General features: G+C 41.0%; 1 protein-coding gene across 3 annotated transcripts in view; it reads left to right on the top strand.

Moving 5' to 3' along the window:
• KCNC1 (potassium voltage-gated channel subfamily C member 1) overlaps nt 1-27,526 on the top strand; it is a 305,989-nt gene that overhangs the window by 219,724 nt on the left and 58,739 nt on the right. For all 3 annotated transcript variants that reach the window (XM_085648061.1, XM_085648062.1, XM_085648063.1), the window contains exon 2: nt 8,256-9,189. In XM_085648061.1, the coding sequence (XP_085504187.1) occupies nt 8,256-9,189 (934 nt within the window). The remainder of the gene's footprint in view (nt 1-8,255; nt 9,190-27,526) is intronic.

The raw sequence follows: 27,526 nt of genomic DNA, 5'->3' as shown, positions 1-27,526 counted from the left end.
ATGATCCACCACAATTACTGGGTCACAATGAACTGGTGGTTGTTATGAGCAAATTTAAGTTGACGTATGATACAACGTTAATATGTATGAATGACATTCCCCTGGGTGACACCATATGGGGAGTACAGTCTTCTGTGCTTTTAGATTCTGTTTTTAAATCTTTCACATTTCCGGGTGTCCTAAATTAGGCCCCCCTTTTGTTCTTCAATTGCCTAGATTTGAGCACAAATTAAAGGACTATACAGGAGGTGTTCGGAGAGAGAGTAATGGACAATAAATGGCCTAAACACCTGTGATACAGTTGTGATTCCATTCTGTATTCCCCCAACTCCCCCCCCTTTTTTAGGTAAATGGAAGATACTACAGATTATCTGACTCGTAGTATGAACACATGGTAGGTAGTACTTAGACCCCACCGTGCTGTGTAGATAGATTCACAGAGTAGGTCCTGAAGAATTGCCACAGATCAACCTGACCAATAGGCATGAAACATGTTGACCTGTAGAGTTGAGCATAGCCTAAACTAAACCTTGGAGTTAGATAGGCTGCCACTCTGTATATTTTAAGGAGGTGGATAGCCAGCCAGAATAAAAGACTTATTTGGACTATCCCACTTCTTTTAAATCACCCTTGCACAATATAAACACGCTTCTGCCCACACACTCCAACTACATCATACGGCAAGGAACAAAAGATCTCCGGTAAAGAGCCCCTTCATAGGTGCCCGTTGGGTATTGCAGCGCCAACCCAACGAGGAGCAGGTCCATCTGATGAAGCATGACACCTAGCTTGCTGGGTGTGAGAGGACCCTAGTTCTGAAAGAAGGAATTCCCTCACTCTCTTTCCTGCACCAAACCCCACTGAGTTTGCAATTTACAAACAAGGATAGCTTGGCGTGCTTTCTTTCCCAGGCATCCCTATGAGGGGAACTGCTTACCTTTAGATAGCATGTTTATTAATTCAACTGGGGGGCCTATACAGATACATGATGAAGCTCGTAGGTAACATCAAGATCACACTCTTGCTAATCTGATCATTGCTTCAGGGGATGAGGCTCACATGATGTCTGAAGGTATGATGAATTTGGGGACATTTCTCAAGGTCAATCCCGTCCTTTTTATAGTAGCCCAGAGACATAATACCATTGATGAAAGGCAGAAGGCTTGTAAATTCATCTGCAACAGCTAAGCACTCATTGAATATCATTGTCAATGCTGTGCATTTCAACTCCATTACATGAACATTAGGCTGGGTTCATCTTTAGCACGAGGGTCATTTAACTCTGTGTCTGGACAAATATCTACCAGATTCTTGCGCTCTAGGCATAGGGTGAATTATTTCTATTATGGTAGCCAGGCAAAAATTGACCGACCCAAGTCAAGTTGAGAGGGGGTTGTTGAACGTGAGTACAACCTTGGGAGTATTGCTGCCAGTGGACGTGGTTTTCAGTAGGCTTGGTTTTCTGCTTACCGGCTGGATTGGATTCCAGGCAACATACATCCGATGCTTTCTGCATCTTCTGAGGTGTCATTATTCTACTCATTGCCTGGGTTTTGTTTTTCTCCAACAGCTGGAGGTAATCAAGTAACTCAACATGGCTATCACAGTTGAAGTCTCGAAAACCCAGGCTCTGAGTCATTGGGGCAAAAGTGTGATTGTGTAACTCTCAACAGCAGGAATTCTATCAAACCCAGGGAAAGAGAATTTAGCATGCATTATCATAACAAAAAGGCCAATGATGAAAATAAGCACATATAATAATACATACCATGAGGAACAAGAATTGGCAATACCAACAGGTCTGGTGTTAAAGGAATGTTGTATGGTAATGTGAAACATTACAAATATATTGACACGCATTTGTGTTGAAGCAAAGAGATGTAGAATAATATTGGTGTATGTTAAAAGTTCAGATGAAAGTCGCACTGCCAAGTCAGACCTAAAATCCATGTAGCCTACTGACTGCCCTACTCCAATCTATGCTGCTGGCAGAGAAAAATAACATACATTATCTAGTTATATAGGCCACTTTAAGAGCATTCCAATGTTATGTATCTTCCTCTGAAAGTTCAAACTTAGGCAGCTAGATAAATAAACAGAATGAACACAGCTGTGCAGAGGGCAGCCCTTTTTTGTGGACACAAACAACTTGTGCCCAATTGTTAGATCTGGGAGTCTCTAGTTGGCAGGGGTAGGTACCACTGTCCAAATAGGGACCCTTGCTTCTAGTCAGGGTAAGGGGGATACACTCTTTAGATAACCCCTGCTCACCCCCTTGGTAGCTTGGCACGAGCAAACAGGCTTATCAAAGGCAATGTGTAAAGTATTTGTACCAACACTCACAGTAACACAGTGAAAACACCACAAATGGACTCCACAACAGTGTAGATAAGTAAAGTACTTTTATATAAACTACACAAGACAAAAACGACAAAAATCCAACATACACAGTTCAAGAATATGGTTTCAAAAAGAGTTCTTAGCTTAGCGACAAAATCATTCACCTTAGCGTCAATTTTAGCCAACAGTACCTGGTGATGCGATAAAAGTTCTTAGCGGCGCTCAGGCGTCGAAAAACAAGCAACAGCGTCAGTCCTGAGACCCTGGGGAGGCGAGGCGACAACCCCGCTGCACACAGTGGGCGTGGGCGACGAATCCGGTCTGCATGGGGAGTGAGACGATACTTGTATGGATTCCAAGGCGTAGCTTTTCCGGTAGAAATTTACTCGCTAAGGCACAATGCGATAAAATTCGGCCCGCTAACAAGCGGGGCGACAATTTCACCAGCGATGATCTGAGTTGGCTCTGCGACGATATTCGCAGCGATAAAATTCTGCCCGCTAACAAGCGGTGCGATGATTTTGGCTGGCTCTGCGACAATGTTCGCAGCGATAAAATTCGGCACGCTAACGAGCAGTGCGATGATCTTGGTTGGCTCTGCGACGATCTCACCCAGCGGAGGCAGGCTCTGCGACGAAGTTCGCAGCGATAAAATTCTGCCCGCTAACGAGCGGAGCGGGGATCTGGGCTGGCTCTGCCACGATGTTCGCAGCGACAAAATTCGGCCCGCTTAAGAGTGAAGCGTTTGAGCTGACTCTTTTACATAATTCTATGATTGCACATGTTTGGGAGAATTTATTTTGGTCCATTTCTCTTGAGGTTATGTGAATCACCCCATTCCAGTTAATGTTAGTTGGAGTAGGTCATGCTGCTTGTTGGTTAGTGCATTTGTTTGTTCTAGTGTCCAATGTGTGGCGTGTCTATTTGGGTATTCTTATGAGTACAGAGGCATGTATGGGTGTGAAGTCATGGCCTCTGTCAGGTGTGCTGCTGCAAGCCAACTCTGAAATTTGTGTGCGTAGGAATACATGTTTTTGTCCTCATTGTGATAGACACCTGCTATTATTTAATGTAGTCCCTGAGTGAAAGATGTCTAACAGTGACAAGTTGCCTGTCTTCAAAATGGCAGCCAGAGTGAAAACAAGGAGCAAACACTACTGCGATGTCTGGCGTTTCAATCTGGCAACCCACTGTCTCAACCGTTAGTTCCCATTTAGGAATGCAACAGACTACACCCTTCTTCCAAGAGAGAGAGGCGTTTTAGGTGATGTCAATGCTGAAAGGAACTGGGGTATTGTTGCAGAGGTTCAAATGTAAATCCATAGATCGTCTTAGGTCCATGGTACGTATGCGGTCCAAGTGCTGCTGGAAATTAACTGTTGTTAAATGCTCTTCTCCCTCTCATTCAACAAAGGCCCAAACCTACAGATTGGCAATTAACAGCTGTCAATGCAAGCAATGAGAAAAATAACGTCTAATACTTCATGTGACTAATTAATACTAGTGTGTAGAAGGTTCTCTAGCCCTCAGATCTGGAACAGTTGGATATTGTGTACTTGCCTATTTTGCGGCTCTTGTTAAGTGATATTTCAGACAACATTGTGAAATGATAGTCAATGTTTAAACTTTATAGACTGAGCAAAAAAGAAACAAATGCACATTTTCATAGTGCGCTAAACTATGCACCTTACACTAAACCGAAAGACACAGCCCTCTTTTACAAGCAGAACATGCAATACAACCCCAAAGCTTTAAGTACATAGTTGCGCATATTAAAATGGATAATTTTGCTAAAAGATGTATAAACATAATTTAAGGAAATACATATAGGTATGCATTAGAGAAAGAAACTCGAGATTTCTTAAAAAGAATCACATTGAAAAAACATTGTACCTTGATTTACCTAATACTATGAATGATAAAATATGTAATCTGTACAGATATATTGATGAAAATAACGGGGAAAAAATACATGAATTTTTTTATATACACCTGTATTCGTTAATGATTATACAATATCTGATTAAGCCAAGAGACCATCCGTATGGTCCTTGTCTGTAAAGCCAGTGCTGCTACAGTTGCTATGGAAACTGAATGTGATTTTCTGTTACCATGGCTACTGCTTTTTCTTCATGCAGTTGTTGATTTTTCCCTAATATTTTTCTCTTTATTCTAATAAAAGAAATTGTACGAAGATCTTTTTTCACACTTGAGCTTCTAAAAATCATTTTTGGGGCATTTATCTCTTTAAATCTTGTTTTTACATGAAAGTAGTAACATACAAAGGCAAACACGCTGATCCCTTATAGGCGCTTGCGAAGAAGTAGATTAGAAGCAGCTTTACATTCAGCTAACCTGCTGCATTTGACGCCTGATGGTTTTAACAATTACCATGTTGTTCCACAATTTCAGTCGCAATGCCAGGTGTGAATAACACGAGCAGCAGGATAGTAGAACGAGCAGATACGTGTAGGAAAACACGCTCATAATGATGTGGCTGTGTGTAAATACTAATATATCCAACGAGAAATAAAGCCTCCTCACCTGCGCCCTGCTCTGAGGTTTCCCATTTCTCGACCGATCCAGCGAACCATCTCACGATTATCTTTAAACGAGTGGCATTTTGTATTTACCTTTTATCACTGTGACACCATTATGTTTCTCTCCAGTTTGCTCCCCTAACGGAGTTTCCTTGACGCAATCCAGCGACTTTGTATAACTTTTGAATTAGTATTGCTTCAAATCGCCTGCTTATCACCTCTCATACCTCACACTTTTACTTTTCCAAGCCGTTGTTGTTTCTGTTTCACTTTCGCCATTCAGTGACTGCGGGTGCAAGCAGCCTGGCTGCCATCTTGCTCTCACTTGTGTTGATCTAAGTCACTTATACAAAGAGTCTGTTTTTGTCTTCATTTCAGCATCAAGAGGTGCATGCCAGACGCCACGCTATTTCTATGTACGTATGGCCGTATTTTTACGTGTGTACGTAAGGGCAAACCTAGCCAATGTGTATTAGAGCACTGCTTAGGGTCAAAGGCTAAGATGCAGTCAATGAGTTATTGGCGGAGAAGCTGGGTTCTCAGAGTGGTGGTAGCCTGTTACTTCCTCAGTAATGCTCTCTGGGCTTCCTCTTCCAAATAACTGTCTTCAGTGAAATTGAAGTCTGCATTCATAGGAATTTATTCTAGGAGGCAAATTATTATAAATCGAATGGTGTAAATTGCCACAGAATATCAGGGAAATTAACAACTCCTGCCCTGTGGTCACTTCAAATCTGTTCTGGGGCAGCTCATCTCCCACTTAGATTTAGGTGTGTCCTACCGAGGGGTCAGCTAACATAGGCTTCTTTGACGGTAATTACGTTCCTGGGCACAGCCAAAATAGTCCTCTCGCTACAGGAACAGAACCTCCTCACACCCAAGGCCTCCGTCTCGGCTCTGGCACCAATTCATACCTCATCAAAGGGCTATTCAGCCCCTGGAAACTCATGCAAATGGACTGTTAGTCTTAGAGGCTTTAGTCAGAAAACAGGTCACTTTCTAAAATTTCCAGTTCTAAAATATGTATTATAATTCCAACTTTATGCACTGTTGTAAACTGTCCTAATATCTAACTTACTGCATTTTTTAATGAATTTCGTTGTTTACCAAAGACATGTACTACTACTGACCAGTATCATTTTTGAGGTGGTGTACCATGTGTGTATGTGAGAGAGTGCATGTGGGCAAGCTTCCCACGCTGTATGGCACGCGCACAAGTGCTTCTCAGAGGTGACCACAAGGTATGAGAACGTTGGTAGTGAGTGACCCTTCAATACAGCGGTAAAGTGAAACTACACATAATGAATGTGAGAACCAACACTGCATAGTGTGGAAAGCAGTGAAAAAGAACATTTTGGATGGGGAAAAATGCTGACAATAAACGTGCATGTAAAAATGGCAAAGAACTTTATATGGTAAAAAAATGCAAAGGCTATGTCTTTAAAATAAATTAATATGAATAATTTGAATGCAGATTATAGGCATGGAAAAGAGAATAACGGCTGCAGAATGGTTGTACACAAAACAAAGCGATGTGATGTTTTTATGTGAAGAGAGGCCTAAGGAATCTGAGTTTCTTTTTAGAAACGTGCACCTCAACACGTGCAATTTCACCTGGTCTGGAGGGAGGGATGCACGCACCAGAATTGTGCACAATTCAAACGTGAGATTTGTGACAGGTTTTACCTGCTGCAAACCCCGGGTGCAAACTCCTGTGTCAGTTACAGCTTTTGTCTTGCTTGTCATTCCCGTCTTACCTCTATGTAATCGCCCGTGTTCTAAATTATCTTGTGTGCAGGTCAGCATGGTTTGTAAAAGTTACCATTACTCTTAACCTGCATAATAAGGCATACCTTGGACGACGTAATACAAAGTGATGTGGTGGTAGGCCGCAGTCGCGGAGCCGATGTAGAGGAGGTGCACCAAGACGTGAATAAAATATGGGTGCACAAGCAAACATAAAGGTTGCAAGGGACAGGGCAGAGACCTAGAAGAGGGAAAGAAGTAGGGAAGAAAAAGAAAACAATGTAAATTTAGACGAGAGAAAAGGAATGGAAGGAAGAGCTGACACTGGGCGTCAGGAAGAGAACCATGTTCAAGGAAAGTGTAAAAGAGAGGGAGGAACAGAAATTCACACAGGAGAGGGTTAGGTGGACTGAGGAGAAGTTAAAATGAGAAGCAGAGATATGAAGAGTGGGAGTAAGAAAAGCTCACATATCCCCTTAAATTGCTATACTCTGGATTGGGCCAGTGTATCCCAAATGCTCTGCCCCTTTCCAGCCTCAGCGCTGTACTGAAGACCCAAGAACAGAGACGTTTTAAGACATTGTTCAGAGAGCGCACTTACCCAGGGCCTCCCCCTTCCTTAAAACGACAATGCCGTCGAAGTCTAATACACGAAAGCTATGCATGTGACATTGTTTGGTAAAGGCCGTGTATGGCAGCATGTGCACAGCAACGCCCCTTTTCTAATACAGGAAGGAGATCGATTGCTCTGCCCATAACAGTAATATATGTCTGTGGGGCGTGTTTTTGAAGGAGCTGAACGTATGCAATGGGGCAACGTGCACGCCAAGGTGGTAATGTAGAAAGCAGACATGCAAAATGTAATTTGTGCTTGATTGGCTATTGTGCACTGCCGTTGTGTGCCACATAGCAAAGTGTGAATAATAAGACAACGAGGAGGTCGAACTTTTTCAGCACCCCACTGAATGGCTAAGGCCCTAGGACATTAGAGGTTATGGGCTGCTGGGGCTCTAAGTACTTAAAAGTTGCTATTACTGTGTCATCCCTACTGCTCCATATGTGACAGCACCCCTGACCAGAGAAGTCTACAAGGGCAACATTAACAATAATTGCCAGGGTGTGGTTGGGTTCTTTGGTATATTACATCGCATCTGCATCTAAGGCCTAAGCATGCACAGTATGTTTGGCAATAAGGTCTAATTATTTACATCGCTCGCTGATGATGAAGGATTTCTATCCCTTTGCTAGACCGTGTTCAATTCTTTTGTTTCATCTCTCACTACCGTCACTGGGGGAGATTCGGGACACCAACATGTTTCATGCGCACACCTACTTAACGGTATACCTCCTAAATTAAGAACACGGAGCTGTAGATCTGAGAAGGTTTGAGTGTTTTGGGTTAAAAGTGTCCAAAAGAGCACACTTGTGGAAGTTTCTTCAGGAATACTTCCTGTGTGAGTCCCAAAGAAATGTCCTTGACTCTGATTGAAACTGTAAAACGATTAATTGTTCTGTGCAGCAACAACACGTGCAGGAAACCTATTGAATGACAACTGTAAAACTGTTTGTGAAGACGAAACATATTGTGCAACATGGCTGACGTCCTTTTTCTTGTCTTTTTCTTTGCAGTACATTGCGTTTGCATCCCTCTTCTTCATTTTGGTCTCCATCACCACCTTTTGCCTTGAGACCCACGAGAGATTTAATCCCATTGTGAACAAAACTGAAATCGAAACCTTTGGGAATGAGACCCAGGAGCGCTTCTACCAGGAGTCCGAGACTGATGCTTTCTTGACCTACATTGAAGGAGTCTGCGTTGTTTGGTTCACGTTTGAGTTCCTGATGAGGATTACCTTTTGCCCAAATAAGGTGGAATTTGTGAAAAACTCTTTGAACATCATCGACTTTGTGGCTATCCTGCCTTTCTATCTGGAGGTTGGACTCAGCGGCCTGTCTTCCAAAGCTGCTAAGGATGTCTTGGGCTTCCTTCGAGTTGTTCGATTTGTGAGGATCTTGCGAATTTTCAAGCTGACCCGGCACTTTGTAGGCCTGCGAGTTCTAGGACACACGCTCCGTGCCAGCACAAATGAATTCCTGCTGCTCATCATTTTCTTGGCTTTGGGAGTCTTAATCTTTGCCACAATGATCTACTATGCTGAAAGAATAGGTGCTAATCCCAATGATCCGAGTGCCAGTCAACACACACACTTCAAAAATATACCCATTGGCTTTTGGTGGGCTGTGGTCACCATGACTACCCTTGGCTATGGAGATATGTATCCTCAGACGTGGTCCGGCATGCTGGTAGGGGCGCTCTGTGCTCTTGCGGGCGTGTTGACCATTGCCATGCCTGTGCCCGTCATTGTGAACAATTTTGGAATGTATTACTCCTTAGCAATGGCTAAACAGAAACTACCAAAGAAAAAAAAGAAACATATTCCAAGGCCACCCCAACTGGGATCCCCCAATTATTGTAAATCTGTCATAAACTCTCCACACCACAGTACTCAGAGCGACACATGTCCACTCGCACAAGAAGAAATGTTAGACATTAACAGAGCAGGTAGGAAACCTCTTAGAGGAATGTCCATCTGAATTTTAACCTCATTCCCTTTTTAGATATTTATGATTCAGCCAGACTGTTTCTTTAGAGTAATGGGTAGCATTTTTATCCATTTATAGTCTCAAACACACATCAAGAATGTGTGATGCTGCAGTTAAGGTTTCAGGGGTAAGTGGCATGAAGTGGCGGAGGTGAACCAGTAGGACCAGTAGAAGTAAAGAGGAAAGTCCTACTCTTAGGAACTTTTTCGTTTTTCCTATGGTTAGAAGGACAAAGCTGCAAAAGGTCATGAAGCTCCATTACCTCTGTGCCAAATTTTTGAAATCCTACAGCCTGCTCCTTGACCTTAAAGTGTTGCTAATGCCTCGGAGACAAGTGTGGTTTGTAGCAATAGAAATCTGTGGTAGAGTCTCCTAAGGTCATCAAACGAACAAGAGTAGGCTACAGAGAATTCTCACAGGGTCCATTTTTGAAGGTTTGATAGTAACTACTCACCTGTTTTGTATAAAAGTAGATATGAACTAACAACTAAAGACTTTTTCAAGCAGATAGTCTATTTGGACAACTACACTGACATTCATTGAGCAGAGAGCTACTGCCGTGCAAGCAGAAACCTCACCAGAAGCTCCCCCACAACATTACACACTCAGCAAGTGCTAGCTCCCACATACACTTACCACAGGAACATGACCCAAGAGTTGGCAAATCAACTCATGATAAATGAATATAAAGTGTGGTTTGTTTATTGTTATAGTTTGGAACACTCTAAAACGTTTTACATATATGACAATTTATGCAGGTATGGAATGAGGATAATCACCTCTTTTAGATTTTATAACAAGAGAGTGACCTCACAATAATGACTTTTTGATGTTTGTTTTAGTCAGCCACGAAACGCCAATTGCAGGGAATGCTTTTTCATTTTACTGTTTCACAGCAGCAATATGAGGAAAGGCAGTGTAAAAAGATTAAGGCAAAAAGCATCACAAGAACAATCACATTTACAATGAAAATATTACAATCCCTAGGCAATGTGACTAGATAGGAAATGTCTCAGTTTTATGGGAGAAATTGAGTAAAGGGGCTCTAATCATAGATTTCTCACCCCACAATCTACCTCTACCCATGTGTGTTATCTGTTTCATCTGGTGAAATAGGGTGTGAATAGGAAGTAGCAATTAATATTGACATACAATTTACTAGCCTGGAAACGTACAAGCATTTGCTGAATTATAGAAAAGGTTTGCACAAAATGTTTACTCGATTTACCAAGTGAATATACTCGTACATGGTCAGGGACGGCAGCAGAGGGATTAGATTTCCATTCGCAGGCTTCACGTTCCAAACGTATTGGTATTAAAAACATTGTAAATTGGCTAATAGTTTAATATATCACTGCATTGAAATAGGCGGCTGGCTGCTCAACTTCGGTGAGGGAGATGAGCAGGGTCAGTGCTTAAATTGAGGCGGTGGTTTCCAGTGATCGGTTCCAGCACTTAATTGTCAACACCAGCACATATGACAGTCTGTCACATGGTGACACTGTTTTTCTGAGTTAGAGATGAGCACAACAACAGATGTTTATTAATACAATACAATACTCAAAAATGACTAAAACCTACCGCCCAAGCTATTCCTATAGCTTTGGGGGCCCGGAATAGTCTGTACTGTCACATTTGTAGGAGTGCAATGGTTAATAGTTGTGCTAGTACTGTCAATTTCAGCGATGTCGGGGGCAATGGGTGGTGAAAGCCAATGGCGCAGCAAAACTTGAGGGGGATCCCTACAATTTGGACACTGTCGGAGACAATCAGGAGCTCTCATTCCAGGGGCCCACTCCCAATGGACATCCCTGGAGCTCTGGGGCCCCCAAAACTGTTTGGGTTATTGTTACTCCACTGATGCAAGCTCCAGTGACCTCGTGTGAGGGCCCTGGCACTTACATTTAATTTACAGATTAACCACTGACAGGGCTACGGCTTTCACGTGGAATCCTGAAGGATTTAGGGAAAGCTAGACTGAGAGAAAATTCCTCTTCTTCCCCCCTGTATAATACCAGTAGGAATTTCCTCTGCAGCACAAAAAAGCTTCTGCCCTTTCCTTCATCAACAAGGAAAGATTTCTGCTCTATATAAAGCTTTCCTGAGAATCTCTTATGTGTTTCTAATGGTTGGTGGAAATGTCACTGTTACCATGGGGAGGAGGCACTGTAATGGAGGTGTGACGTCTCAGTAGAGGAATGCACCTTCCACTAATGATAGGCCTCTACTGATGCTCGGCTATGCCTCTGGATGAAGATAATGCCCCCCAAAATGCCCTTGACTCGCCCTCCAGCTCCACTTTGCCAGTATTATTACACACCGATTGAGTGGAAGAACTAGAAGCTTATCCTGCCATCCTGTAACTACTGTAAGCATTTCATTCTGAGGCATGACATGTGGAAGGAGCTGATTCAATAGAGCACTGTTGGTTGAGGGAGGCCACCATCCTAACTAGGAATTAGCCTGAGATACAGTCGAGCCCTCAGCATCCCTTGGAACACTCAAGTAACTGCCAAAGGTGATAAGATACTTGGGAGGGCACATTCCCTCAGATAATATTTCCAAATTAGCACTTTCATTAATATAACAGTGAGGTAGTTCTATCAACAAAAGATAACAGAATGCGAGATACAGGAAGTAAAAGGGGGTGACAGTGGTGACATGTCCATGTGCTAATGGCGGTATTGACTGTGGAGCTAGGCAATAACTACTTATAGTCATTTATTGACAGTGTGGGCCCATATCATATAAGGACCAATAACTACAGGTACTGAACAAATAACGCTAGATTGTCCCCTATGGGTGACATATTTGATATTTTTTGTTAATAATATCAGGCAGTCTAGGCTGCATTGGGAAATAAGTTAACTACTTACTTTCACCTAGCCAGACTTCACTAAACCTCATGTGCGTTTAAAGTGTCAATCATAAAATTGCTTTATTTCAATGTAAGTAGCAAACGCTGAAGAAAACGAAACGAAAGGATGGCCTTGTGGAAAAAGACAATCCTGTTACTTTACCCTCAATTAACGCTTTATGATTTTTTTTAAGCATCAGTGATGTTCCGCACAAAGTTAATTAAATTACCTTTTAGAAAATGCTTATGACACTGGATAGTTCCATATTTAAAGATAAACTGAAGCCGGTGCACTTGCTACAAGTCTCAAACTACAGAGTGCTGTGGAAGAAATATCTAAAATTACAAAAAAATAAAAACAGTATCTATCAAAAAAGATTAAAATAGCTGCCTTCAGAATTACTAGGTCTCTGATTCAGGAAAACTTCCTCAGCCAATTGTGCACCACACATATCTCTTCCACGTATATTTCACTTAGAAGAATTGATAAATCATAAACTAGAAGGACCCATTTCCAGTTTTACTCTACATGATTGCATTATTATAGAAATGTTCCTGTGACAATTTCCCAAGAAGTCCCAGAGTTAAGAAATGGTCCATGTTACAAAAGCAAAGAGATTTCTATTAATGGTTTAAGTATAAAATTCATTTCAATCAGATAATTGTGTTCATCCTTTAACTAAGGGCCTGATTTAGAGTTCAGCGGATGGATTATAGTCTGTCACAGCAATGATGTACTTTATTCTGTCACCCTGGTGGATATTTATACACCAAATTTTGAGTTGTCTGCTGGCCCTGTGGATAACTTTGTACATTGGCAGGAACCACCGTCACAGTAGTTCCTGTATATATATGAAAAGTTTGACAGATGGTACAGTTAACCATGACAGCCAGGCATTAAACTTTTCAAAATCTTTTTGTTTTGAAAACTAATCTCCCACCTTGAGATAATACAAACTGATGACCCTCACACCCTGGGAATCTTCTCCCAGGGTGTGGGGGGCATTATTCTTTTTTTTTTACTATTCCATACTGGCAGGATTTTTCTGGTGGTGACAGACAGCTTAAAGGGCTTTACAGTATCCACCCTATAAGGCTGATGATGAAAAGTTCTTCCTCCAATGGCTCGTACTCCGTCGGAATGTTGTAGGAAATATTCCAGTGACAGAGCCAATGGGGACTCTGTCGAAGAAATACTGATGGTCCGCCCAACTCTAAATCAGGTGGACAGACTGTCAGTTTGGTGGACAGGATATTCAGTCATGTTGTCGGTGGAGTACTCTGTCTGCAAAACTCTAAAGCAGCCCCTAGGTTTTCTTAGGATTGTTTTCTCACCTTGTCTTCGTCCCCTCCATGAAGATTTCTCACATTCTTTGTTCTCCTACATTTTCACAAAGAACAGGCTAGCATGAAATATGTGGAAGGAATTTCAAAATTTGTAGAAAACCTGCCTTGCTGTGGTTCCATTCATATGTATTGCACTGCTATATATAAGAAAGCCTACATTTAGAATTAAAGTCACTATATGCTTTTAAGGAGCAAAGGTGATCTGAACCCTCATTATAATATCACCACTGGATCCTTTATTTGGAATGCTAAGGCACTGCACATAGATATTTGTATTTTAAAACATTGAACCATATGACAGATTATGTCTAGCAATTGTGGATGTACTTTTCAGTTTACTCATGGAGCTGCACTCGGCACGAACCACAAACATTAACACTTATCATATACCCGGAATGCAGGTTTACATTCTTTCAAAGTTGGAAGAGCATTGGAATACATTAAAATAAATAAAAAATGCAGAAAACTATCATCTGCATATAGTAAACTGACGATAACAGTGGCAAACGTAAAGCCATGTTGATCCAGTGAAAGTTACATACACGGACACCCAGAGAAAACTTTAAAAAGCAACATTGGGTAAGATAAGTTGGAACTATATTAAATAAAATGGCAGTCTATTCACCATATGGATATTACTCTCTTAACAATAATAAAAACCAATAGTAAATTTCACTAAATTACAGTCATAACAAGAGGTTCAGTTAAAGTGATCACATCCCATTGTAATAAATCATTACACATTCAGGGCCCGACTGACAAAGGTAAACTTGGACGTTTAGTCTAAATTAGACCAAATGTCTAAGTTTACAACTTTGGGAATTCATTAAGAGCATTTATGAGTACTATATTTATGTCCGCACTCGGGCCGGAGACATAAAGATAGTACTCGTAAATGCCCTTTGTGAATTCCCAAAGTCGTAAACCTAACCGTTTGGTCTAAGACCAAACGTCTAATTTTACCTTTGAAAACTTACTTAAACGAATTAGTAGTAGGTAAAAAGTAGGTGTTTGATTGAAAGGATAAATATCATAAGAAAGAAGGAATACAGCTTTGTTGAAGAAATGTGTAAATATAACTGAAGATGAACTGGCCAATCATAGGCCTAAGCCAAGGCACGAGAAACCTGGTAGTAATTTGAGTGCCTGGTTGTGATTGTAGTTGAGTTGCACGGTGGATGACTGCACATGTAGCTGTAGAGATATTGGTGAGAAAGTCAAATAATGATAGGTGCTACTTACAAAATGTCTAAAGAAAGGATTATACCAGGCGAAAACTCCTACTGGATGTATGATTTACTCGAAAAGTTGGTAACATGAGCACCTGTATGTTGAAAGCACACAAAGCCCTCTAAACTCTAGGCTCTTGTTTGCTTGCAACCATATTTAAGCAATGCAGTGCTATTTGTTGAACTCTTTCCTAGTAAAAAGGGACACCAAAAGCATTTTCCACCTCTGATTCAATGAAAAAGAAAGCTGAGGGCATGTGGGGGAATTCAACAATTTGTCTCAAGATACAGGGACTCCTACTGCAGCTTGTTGCACCAGTGCCATTAGATAAGCTTGCATTCCCTGAATCACCTATGTTCCAACATACTTGGTGGTTGTTTAATAATGGTTTTTCAAATCTGCCCAGGGCGGTATTTTGCAAACAGTAACAGCCAATATATGACACCTTCAGGCTGCATCTTTCAGTAATTCTCAGAGATGGATGCCCCAGGAGTAGTTCTCATTCATCTCCACAAACAGACACTTCAGTGCAAGTAGCGACAAAGATAGAAACTCTCACCTTATGCATTTGAAGTAGCTGTATTAGGAACTGCAGCTGTCTTCCTGAATTACTATGGGCTGCTGATCAATGATATATTTTACACCTACTGAGATGCAATGTGTTACAAATGAGGTTCTAGTTGGCAGTGGCTTGCACCCTGTCCATGTAGGGGCCCTTCTTCTAGTCGGGGTAAGGTTACACACCCAAGATAATCCTTGATCCCTGCTCACCCCCTTTGGTAGCTTGGCACAAGCAGTCAGGCTTATCTCACGGCAATGTGTAAAGCATTTGTACATAAACACACAGTAACACAGTGAAAACACTACAAAAGAACACCACACAAGTTTAGCGAAATAACCAATATTTACCTGAGTAAAACAATACCAAGATGACAAAAATCCAACATACACAAGTGAAGATATCACTTTAAAAGGTTAAAAACAGTTAAGTCCATAGGAAACTATGGATGCGTCACTTTTATCACAAAGTATATGGGATGCGTCAAAATTCAAAGACAAAAACAGGCGCAGGGGAAGTGAGGCAACGGAAAAGCAAAGCGATGCGTCAGTACCTTACTCCCAGAGGAAATTATGCGTTGGTTCCTTACTGCCAGGATAGGTGATGCATCAGTTCCTTACTGTAGCGAAGTGAAGGTGATGCATTGGTTCCTTACTGTGAGGGGAGGTGATTCATCGGTTCCTTACTGTGAGAGGAGGTAATGCGTTGGTTTCTGGAAACACAGCCTCAGTTCCTTACTGCTGGGCAACAAACATGGCACACAGGTGAGATGCGCTGAAAATCGGGACAAGCTGAGTCGATGAGGTGGCAGGTGATGTGTCAATTTCTTGAGCTGCACAGCAGATCCTGCGTCGAAGTCAGAGCAGTCGCTTCAGACATCGGAGACATGATGCTCAGGACTCAAGCTGCACTGATCTTTTAGGCACAGGGCAGGTGCTGATTTGATTCTTCGCTTGCATCACGGCAATGTGCAGGTTTTTCAACCGCATGGCGGTGCTGTGTCAGGAAAAACAGGCACTGAATGCCGATGCATGGATTTTCTTCTCTTCTTTGCAGCAAAGCCACCTTCAAGGGCCCAGAACATAGACTGGCACCTCTTGAAAAGTAATAACTTCCAGCAGAGGAGTTCAGGGGGCTGCAGGTGAAGTCTTTGATGGCCCTGAGACGGCTTAACAGGAGGTAAGCACACACAAGCCCTTGGAGAACCTTCGCAAGCAGGATACAGAAAGCAAAGTCCAGACCTTTCCCTACCACAGACAGAAGCAGCAAGCAGTAGGCCAACACCACACAACAACAAGCAGAGTGGTAGTTCCCCTCCTACAGCTTCTCCAGCTCTTCTTCTTGACAGAATCTCCTCTTAGTCGGAAAATGTTCTAAAAATGTGGGGTCACTGCTTCAGTACTTATACCAGTTTATGGCTTTAAAGTAAGCAAACTTCTAAGGATAGTCATTGTAGTGCACAGATCCTGCCTTGCCCTGACCTGTGTCCAGACGCACTACAGGGGGCTGGAGACAGTTTTGTGTCAGGCCAGGCTCAGCCCTATTCAGGTGTCAGTGACAATTACTCCCACCACTCAAGCTCAGGAAGGCCTATCAGCCTGGTGATGGGCCACCAGGATATGCAGGGCACACCTGAGCTCCCTTTGTGTGACAGTCTAGAGTGAATGCACAAACAGCCCAACTGTCAGTCTAAACCAGATTTGGATTCTACAGGCAGGCAGAGACACAGAATGGTAAAGCAAGAAAATGCCTGCTTTCTGAAAGTGGCATTTTCAAACACATAATTAAAAAAAACAACTTCACAGAAAGATGTATTTTTAAATTAGGAGTTCAGGGAATCCACACTCCAAATCTCCATCTCTTCCCAAATGGAAGTTACACTTGTAAGAGGTTACAAGTCAGCTCCAACGATAACCTATGGCAGAGATAGTCCTTGCAATAGTGAAAAACTAAATTAGTAGTATATCACTATCAGGACAGGTAAAACACACCAGTACATGTCCTACCTTTTAAATACACCGCACCCTGCCCATTGGGCTGCCTTGGGTCTACCTACATGTAATAAAAGAGAAGGTTTGGGCCTGGCAAGTGGGTGCACTTGCCAGGTCGATAGGGCAGTTTGAAACTACACACACAGACACTGCAGTGGCAGGTCTGAGACATGGTTGCAGGGCTACTCCTGTGAGTGGCACAATCAGTGCTGCAAGCCCACTACTAGCACTTGGTTGACAGGCCCTTGGCACTCACAGTGCACTTTTCTAGGAACTTGCTAGTAAATCAAATTTGCCATTCATGAATAAACCAATCACAATCAGAATTTACACGAGGGAGCATATGCACTTTAGCACTGATCAGCATTGATAAAGTGCAGAGAGTCCTAAGTCTAACAAAAACAGGTCAGAAAAATAGAAGCAAGAAAGCAACCATTTGGGCATAACCTTGCAACAAGGGCCAGGTCCAAAGCAATGCAATTTACTTTCTCTAATGACATTAAAACTCACACCATGGCTTGCAAAAGTGGCTCGGATTACAAGAATTAAGCTGACAAACATAATTCCACAAGTGCCTCTACATGGTTCTGCATTGTTAAAATTCATAACTCAGGGTAATATGCCTCAATAATCAGCAACATGGTTGTTAATTCACCAAAATTCCAAGGTTATGCAAGTGGCATCACACAGTATTTTACCCTGAATGACATGATAGAGTTGCCCGCTTGTCTTACTCTTTGCCAGCCAAATGCCTCCTGACGGCTAGACAAGAAAAGGAAAACTGTAAATTACAGAATATTAACAGGGATAACAAAATCTTGTGACAATCCCAGTTTTTACTCTGTCCTAGAATTGCCATTATGAGAGGCCTTGATGATTCTGGAATTGAGTTAATACCGGGTATTACATGTTTTTGAGAATTGGTGTTCCCACACTGATTCAATCATGTTTACCCACAAAGTTTCACACAGAGATTTGGGTGTCTTTCAGCAGCTGTAATCTCGCTGTTAACAAATCTGTCACTCGGTCCATCATGAATTGAAGGCCACTCAAAATGGGTGCCTATAACTGTACTGACCTATGTATACTTCCCCTCACAATACTTTAGTATCCAACATCCTGGCTGCAATTGTTTTTTGTAGCACAATGTTTATACTCTGGGCCTAATTATGATGTTGGTCTGTAAAGCTCCGACCGACATGGTATGTTTACATTCCGACCGCCGAATCATAATGTCAAAAAGTAAGGTCAAACTGACTGCCAGTCAGAAGCCGCACATAATCCCTAACGGACAGTGTTTCTGCCATCGGGATTATGATGTCGTTTTCTGACAGCCTTCCCATGTCAGCTTTTCTGACATTGAAAGGCTGTTGAAGAATGACTTTGGGGGCCCCTAGCAAGCACCTCTTCTCCCCTAGCCTTATAGGTGCTCCCTTTCTCACCATGAGGTGCCTGCCACACGGTGCAGGGATGTGCAAAAACTTCCATTTCACAATGGGAGCTTGTGCTGCGGGCGGTGTCAGACTGCTGCACAAGCTCCCATTGTAAAATGGAAGTTTGCGACCGCACCATTTGCAGTTGCATCCTAATTGCAGTTTTGGGACAGCTGACTGGAGGTTGGTCATTCCGCATCCGCTGCAATGTCGTTCGGAGGGAACTCCAACCGACATCTTAATGAGCCCCTCAGTGTTCTGGTAGCACCTCAAGCGGAATATTATACTAATTGTAAAATATTCAGTGTGGGTTGGGCAAAAAACTAGTATGTTTCTCACTTTGAAATATTTTTGTCATTAGTATATGGCACTGTTTAGTTTAATCTCCCCATATAATCCTATTCCTTGTGAGTCACTGCAACATAAAATATCCACCCTAAAAATCTCAATAAAATATTATTAATCAGAAAAACTATTTACTAAAATGCACATGATGTAAGTTGAATTCAAATGTGAATAGCATGTCGGTAAACCAAAGCAGGCCTATATATGTCATTTGAATTACAATTTTACATTTTCACCATTGTAAATATGTAAATAGGTGGACAATTATCACAGCCTAGTGTACCAAATTTAACTCCATGTCCCTAATCACTCTTAAGACCAAACATTTCAGGCAGTATGCCTTTATTTGAAAATGGCCATTATGCCCTTGTATATTAAAATGCTTATAAAAGACCTTATCTGCAAAATATTTTTCCATAGGTAGGAGTAACTTACTCCTAACATTTCAGGACTAGTCAAACCTAGATATGACTGAATAACGCTCATTAACTGTAAAAACTTGTCAATTGGGCCCACTATATTTTTTCATGAGAAAGATAGTCACTCATTCAACTTAATCTCAAAAGTTTGAAATTTGAATGTTATGAATAACCTAACATCATAATTCAATAACAAAACAGTTGGAAAATGTATTCTAAGTAATGTCTCTGGCCATTAAAGTTACATTAACAAAGCTATCAAAATATCACAAATATCAAAGTAAAATGTATTCATAGATATTAAAAAATCAATACTAAGCCTTTGCAATGATCATATTAATAATGTAATATCAAATGTTTACTTTTGATTCTGAAGACATACATACTATATTTCTCAAATATTCCATATTTCATCGAAAAATGATACTAACTAGTAAACACAAATGTCTCCTCCAAAATGACTTAAGAATTTCTAGAAGTGAAATAGAGTTAACTAGATATGGGGGAGGTAACTGATCTGAGAATTAACTCAACATTGAACGTAAGGTGTTTAGTGCTTCATAACACCTGCAATATTGAGGGCCTCCGGTATGTAACATATCACTGTGCAGTTTAATAAAATGCTCGAAACATTTGACAAATTAATCAGAATGAGCATTGTTTGTAGGCAATGTTATCAATTAAAACCCGTTTGAAAATATCTTTCTATACCATGATGAACAGATTAATGAGATAATACAGAATCATAAAATATTGTATGTGGAACTGACACATTTCTGACATGTACTAAAGACCTATGAATATGGCCTAGACAAGTTAAAAACTAGCGTAGCGCATTAGGTTTGGAGATCACAGCGGTATCTTCAAGATCTGGGACTCCAAATGTGTGCCTAGGAAACCTCAATATCGTAGCTTGTGGGTGGAAAGTTGTTTGTAAACTTTAAAAGCTCTGGAGTGTTAGGGGTATGAAAATTCTGACATACATAGGTAAACTAATCTCTGGGACTACAGGCATCAAAATGGTAAATTGCAAATACCTAATTGCACATTTCTGAGAATCGCAATTAGGTAATCGCAATTACAATGTATAAAACTCAAAGAGTTTCAGATAGCGATTTGTAGGCGTTCGCAAATCACTCTACCTCATTAATATTAATGAGGTAGATCGCAATTTGCGACCCCCGTGGTACCACTGCCTGCTCTTAAAAAATGCTGTAACAAACATTCACAAAGGGGAAGGGGTCCCTTAGGGACTCCTTCCCATATGTAAATGGGTTACCATCTACTTAAAGTAGGTGGTAAAATGTGAATGTTTTGCGACCTCATTTTGGTCACAAAACATTCCTATTCGCTATAAGGAAAGGACGCCCTAAACACGCCCCTTCTGAATAGCGAATCGCAAACCCATTTTGCAATTCGGTAACAGGTTACAGAATAGCGAAATAGGGTTTGCTGCATCTGAAAAGCATTTTTTTGCATTCGCCCCGTTTGCAAAGGCAAACATGCTTGATGCATGTGCCCCTATACTATCAAAGAACACTGATAACCACAGAAACCAAATTAGAGAAAAATATGTTTTTATCAACCCGTTCACATAGTTATACATCAAAGAACTGCAGTGCCACAGTGTATCCAAATGTTACCCTACAGACTAGGACAAGCAGTTTATTTACCAAATTCCCAAAATGAATCATATACCCTTAATTCATATCTATGTACTTATAATCTAACAATATTAAATATTTTCCTGGTACCCTATCAGTGCTCTTCTATATAATGGAAAACAATTTAATATTTAAGTTGCTATAAAGGCAAGTGCATTTTTAAAGTCATGGCCAAATGTTAGACCAGAGATTTTTTGCTGAAAGTGTTAGAGGAAGAGAGAGTGAGAGAGTGTCTTCTGTGAGAAATTCAATGTCACAGACTTGCGAGTAGAGGGATATGAAATGGTGTTCTTTCTTTGTATGAAGTATACAACATTGGACCTTTTAAAAACTGCAGAGTTAATACATTTCCTTCAGTTGGTTTTGTGGTATTTGGATGACCAGCCTCATGCATATTGTTGGGTTGTAAAGGGTTTCCCATTGCAGTTTTTTCTGTTTTTATATCATTTTCTTTCATTTATGGACTGCTTTTGAGTAACATTAGTGCATGATTTGGTGTTTGTTTAGGCAACTACATGTGGCTTTTTAAAAACCAGTTGGACTCAACAAGATTTGGCAGTCTAAAAGGCCAACAAGCCTATATTTCTCATTGATTGAATCTCATCAATCCCACAAAACACTGCCAACGTTCTGCAGCAATAAAATCAGAAAAATCTATAGAAACATTGACCAAAATGTCACAACCATCTCCAAAGAAGCAACCCAAACTAATTCTGATAAAAAAAAGCCTGTAAATGGTTCTCACTCAAACCATAACCCGTTAGTTTCACTGTCAATGGCATTCTCAGAAAGCTACTGCTCTGCTTTTAAGGCAAAGACATAATATCAACCAGAGTCCATAATGAATGCATTTTTATACTATTCTGGTGTATAACACACAGTCAGCCCTTCAAAAAAAGAGTAATTCTGTATTCTAATGACTAGGCCTTTTCACACTATTACTCTAAAATCACACTAATACCCTCGTCATCATCAGAAACTCAAAACCCATCACACCTTGCTGTCATAGTCAAGTAGAAAAAAAACAGTTCATCTGTTTAACTCAACCTCTTCCAACCAATATGTTCAATCATTTTCCCCTGGTTGTCTGACCAAAATGCAGTCTTCAAAATGTGTAATGGAATAATTTAAAGAGGATGGTGATGGCGGCATGCCACCTAGAGCTTGGCTGGCCTTTGGCACAGTATCTACCACAAGATCCTACTTCATCAGGTTTCGGAGTAGAAGTAGTCATGCACTCATCCATCTTCTGGCTCATATTATGTTTCAAAATTCATTTTAAGGGGTCAAGGTAGGTGCCTTCCTGTTGGACACACCTGTAATGTTTCATATGAAATCCATCACAGTCTGTCTCTTAACCCCTTGAGTGCCCATGACGAGATGGTCTCGTCATGGGCCGCGGTAGCGCTGTGCCCATGACGAGACTATCTCGTCATGAACCCCGCCCGCTAATTCAACGCCCGGCACAGGGCGGGGAAAGGGCGGGGCACACAATGGGTTAAAGACCATACTCTTTAACCCCTAACTGTTTCCCACTGCCAGCCACATGCTCTTCTAATAGTTAAACAGTGGAGGCATGCAACCTAACCCAGGCATCAGAAACAAACTCAATGAAAGCCAGGTTCTAGGAGTATGCCTGGCTGACATCAACTCAAGGATTGTCAATATGGTTTTGGAAAGTAAATAGCTCCAAACCACAAAAAGGATCTTAGTCTGGCACAGACGTCCATTCACTTGCTTGAGTCAATTTACAGACCACTTTCAACACACTCTTCTACACTACAAATGCATCTATTATGGGCTAACCAAGAAATTAAGCAATGAGGTATACAATAGTGTGTCAGTGGGAGTATGCACCATGTTCCATATTATACACCAAATGTCTTTTTAAGGTGAAAAGGCATGATCGGTCTTGGTGTGTGTCACCTGGAGTGAGAATATTCCTCAGCCCACCATAGCAGTGATGTGCTATGCTACTCTATAAGGGTTAGGTCTTCGGGCACCACCAGGCCTTCTTCACATCCAATTTAAAAAGCCCCACATATTTGAGGTACAGTATTTTGGTCAACAGAAGGGTTACATAAGTCATTCATGGAAAATCAAAGACACATGGAAATGTGTTTTTATAATAAATAGCAGAGTACAATTCTAAATAATGGATAATTTTGCAGCACAGATCATTGAAACTTAATATAAAAAAGAAAATATGCTCTTAAAAGTTTTACTTTCCTCCAAAATATGGAGCACAATTTTATCATATTTTCGTAAACACACAGTTATTCAATATTACTTTATCAAACTAGATGACAGCCTGTTAAGATGTAACGACTGCTTTGGAAAAGAAACTTTTGGGGAAACATTAAAATAAATCGCGTCAAACCTTTAAAAATACTACAAACTAAAAATGTCTCAAAATGAATTTAGATTACAAATAATATTTTAGAGAATTAGCATGTTCAGTACCTCCAGTCAAACCTATTGCATCAAAGGTACTACCGAAAGGTAAATTAAATTTACCTAATCATGTAAGGTGTAATTTTACTTTAAATACAGCTATTAAAATTGTCTAATTTTATTATTTAAACATATAGGGGCTGATTACGATGTAGGGTGGATCGCCACCGCCCGCATGGTGGTGGCGATCCGCCCTACATTTCCCTCCGCCCGCCACCCATTTCCTCCCGCCATATTAGGATGGCGAAGGGACCCTGGCGGACGGAAAGACCGTTTGCCGTTTTTCCGCTGGTCGACCAGTCGACCGGGCGGAAAAGGAGCTAGATATGGTGGCGGTGTCTGCTAGACACCGCCATCCATATTAGCATGGGTGCGGGAAGCAGCCTTTCGCCGCCATGGAATGGCATGCGGATTTTGCTGTCGGGGGCCAGTTGCGGGCCCCCAGGGTATTGGGGAGGTGGGGGGTGCACATGGGGTGCACCATACATTGTCATGGACAAGGTGGCAGGCACCTCGCGCTACCTGTCACCTTGTGCATGACAATGCACACAGTGCATTTCCAGCATTGTGGTGGGCGGTGCTGTGAGCACCGTCCGCCACAATGCTGGTAATAGAGGATGCCACCGCCACCGTGGCGGTGGCATCCTAATTGCAGGTGCGTGACTGCCGCACCACTGGTGGCCGGGCGAAAGTCCGCCCGCCATCCTAATCGGCCCCTAAGACTTTTAAAAAGTCTGTGCTCTAATAAATATTGTCAATGCCTTAAAAAAAACTGCCATTTTTTAAATTCATTACATAAAAGCATTAGTATGTAAATTCCTTGGGCAGATTCGAATTATAGAAAACATAAAGAAAATATATCCCTCTCCTTCAAGGCAGCAAAGGAAAGAGCCAAGTTGTCACCTGTCCCGCTCACCTGATCATTTCTACCACATGAGTGCTGCAAAGTAGTTAGATTTGTAGATGGGTGATGCTTGGGGGCTAAACCAATAGATGGTCTCGGTGAGTCCTTCTGCAGTTGTGGCAGATGACCTGAATCCATCCTCCCACAAGGGGTTCAAATACCGATTTTCTAGGCTAACCTTGCACACTGCTCCAAAGCAGACCTCCAAAATTTTGACCTCTTAAAAAATAGTATTCTGCAGTTCACCTTAATCTTTGAAATTATGATTCACAGTGATTCATGCAAGGGGTCGGGCCAAATTTCTATGGGAACATAGCAGTGCAGGGTCCTAGCCAGGACCAATTTGCTAGCAGTAATGATGCATACCCTCATCAGTGGATAACTGCTGCCATAAAGAGAACCTCCCATCAACACAGAGGTTTACATAATGGGCAGAAGCACCAGGTCCATAATGATGCCCAGATAATGTCCAAAAGTGGATTACCACCTCAAGGCGATGACCAGAAACATAAAGCACTTCACACCCACCACCTGGTTGCACAGTGGTTGCCCAACTCACAGGTAAGTAACAAAACTATTAACTGATTGATTTGTCACAAAGATTTAAGTCAATCAGTTACCATTTGCAGAGATACATTACTATTGGGCTTCCTCCTGAAGAATCAATCTTTCAAAACGTAACTCTGTAATATCCATATATTCAGAGTGTATGTTTCTATGGAGTGGCTATTATCAACACCTAAAACTGCTACAATAATTGAACCCATTTTCCAAAATACACAACTTAAAGTCCTTTCTAATCACTTGCTGGTGTGCTTATGAATCCACTTGGCCAAATTTGATCGTCAATCCATATCTTCACCCTCTGATGCCGGAAAGACAGAAATATTATTTTATGCCTCGAAAAATCAACATGTATTTTAATGTCGGGTTACAAATGAATTCCTCACTTGTACACTCTTCAACAGTTTTATAATATATTGTGCTTATTGTATATTTTCCTAATAATATCCATAACTGGTGTTATTTGTTACTAATATAACTAGGGTGTGAATAAATATTTAGAACCAAATTAAGTATAACTACATATGAGGACAGATATAAAAAAATAGCCTTCTGTAGAGCCACTGCTGCCCAGACTATCCTTACTATCCAAATATGTTATCTGCTGAGACAAAGCATTCTACTGGCTATTTATCACCTTTCTATTTGCCCATCCCACACTACACAGTAGTTTCAATGGTCTATTCTTTCACTGGCCTTTTACCAAAGTTTGTTTCTTCCTGTATTTTCAGTAGAGATTTCTTGGTACCCATGTGCTGCCACTGGAGTAAGTGTGACTTTGGATGTGAGATCGCTGTGATATTAGCAGAGGGCCTACAATTTCAATAGGGTGACATGAGAAATAGGGCTACCCTTCCTTCAATTGCAAACCCATGCCAAATGGTGATACCCTGATAAATACAAGATATACAAAAACAAACATGAAAAGAGTTCCCAAAAGAACACTGAACAGATCAGACTGAGCGTGATTTTATACAGATACCTGGGGCATATCAGATGATATACTTATAAGAGGACCATAAACAGTCCTGCTGGAACACATGACATGGTCTTATAATAATCTGTAGTAAAAGGCTTGAAATCAAGAACACAAAATTAAAAATGGAAAAGAAGAACACTAAAAGCAAAGAGCAAACAACATGAACGCAAACCTGATAAAAACAGGATAATGCCTCCACCCTGTATTGTTATTGATATGTGTTGTTTATACTTCTTATGGGTAAAAAAAATTATCTTGGAAGCTCCATATAATAAGAGGCTGCATACTCATCGGTTTTAAAAAAGAATTAATTGGTTGTTGTAAGATAGACTTCTAATTTGAGCTCATCTTTTTTTTTATCATGAACATTTAAAACGCATTAACTCACTTATGCTAAAATCACAGAAATAACCATCCCAATACCTACAAAAGAAGTTAAATACACAAACTATGTTTAATAGCTAAAGTAGAATGAATAAGTGTGAAGACAATAATAATTGGTGGGCTGGTTCATCCTTTGAGCTTTAAGGAGATGTGATATTTCTCCCTGAAGGGGGAGGTAAAGGAACTGTATTAAAACAAAGAAATTGAATAAGACAGAGAGCAAATTCTCAGGACAAGGGTGGCTTGCTGAAAGGGAACAAAGTAGGTGCAATTGGAAATAATGAAGGTTAAATGAGGAATTTGGAAGGCAAAAGGGATGTGTTGGTTTGAATGAAGAAAGGAGGCATAACAAATAGAAAAGTGATGGGAAATGATCAGGCATGGTAAAAGAAATAATAAACAAAAACCAATGATGATTTTTCTTTTTTATGCTAGTTGTTTTGCCCCTATATTTTCACTTTAATATGGTAAATGTGATTGTGCCTCAACACTGTTTAAAAAAGTTATATTCCCATTGGTGGGCTCCGTTGACATACGCATATTTGCTTTTTTCGCAAAGGCAACCCTTTCCGAATAAGTGTGCGAATAAAGGTTATATTGACTTGATTTTGTATGGAGAGTTTGGTATTGGCAGAGTAGCGAAAATAAGATGACATCATGGAACTGCAGATGTTGATGGGAACCCATGGGTCATGGTTTCGTGAGTGCTGCTATAGTTCATCACTGCACGGATGTAACAATCACTTTATCCAGGCTCTTTGTCAAGCCTGACCTTTACACGCGGAGCACTATTAGTAAGCTCTTACACTATTTTGTTATATGCCAAACACATTTGTCACCCTTCTCTAGAGGTTTGTCAAAGGATTTATTCATAGTGGTGACTAAACTGAACACAATGTACTAAAGGTGGGCTTTTCAGAACATTAGCTTCACTACCTATTGACATATAGCCTTCTATTGCAGCGTATTTATCTTTCCTTCTACTCTTCTTCTGGCCATTTTAGACATTCTTTTTCCTTTGTCACCTTCTCTCATCGTTTACTGTCTAATTTGTTTGTGCTCTTTCCACTATAACTCCTTACCATTTTGTTCCATTCTCCCCGTGTCTTCTCTCCTTCAGTTCTTTCTGTCTCTTCTTACTTTTTCTGTGCATATCGCTCCATTAC

This window comes from Triturus cristatus, chromosome 3_2 (genome assembly GCF_964204655.1).
Source record: "Triturus cristatus chromosome 3_2, aTriCri1.1, whole genome shotgun sequence".
Classification (NCBI taxonomy): domain Eukaryota; kingdom Metazoa; phylum Chordata; class Amphibia; order Caudata; family Salamandridae; genus Triturus; species Triturus cristatus.
The sequence above is the reverse complement of the archived record's forward strand: the minus strand, read 5'-3'. Positions and strand labels throughout refer to the sequence as shown.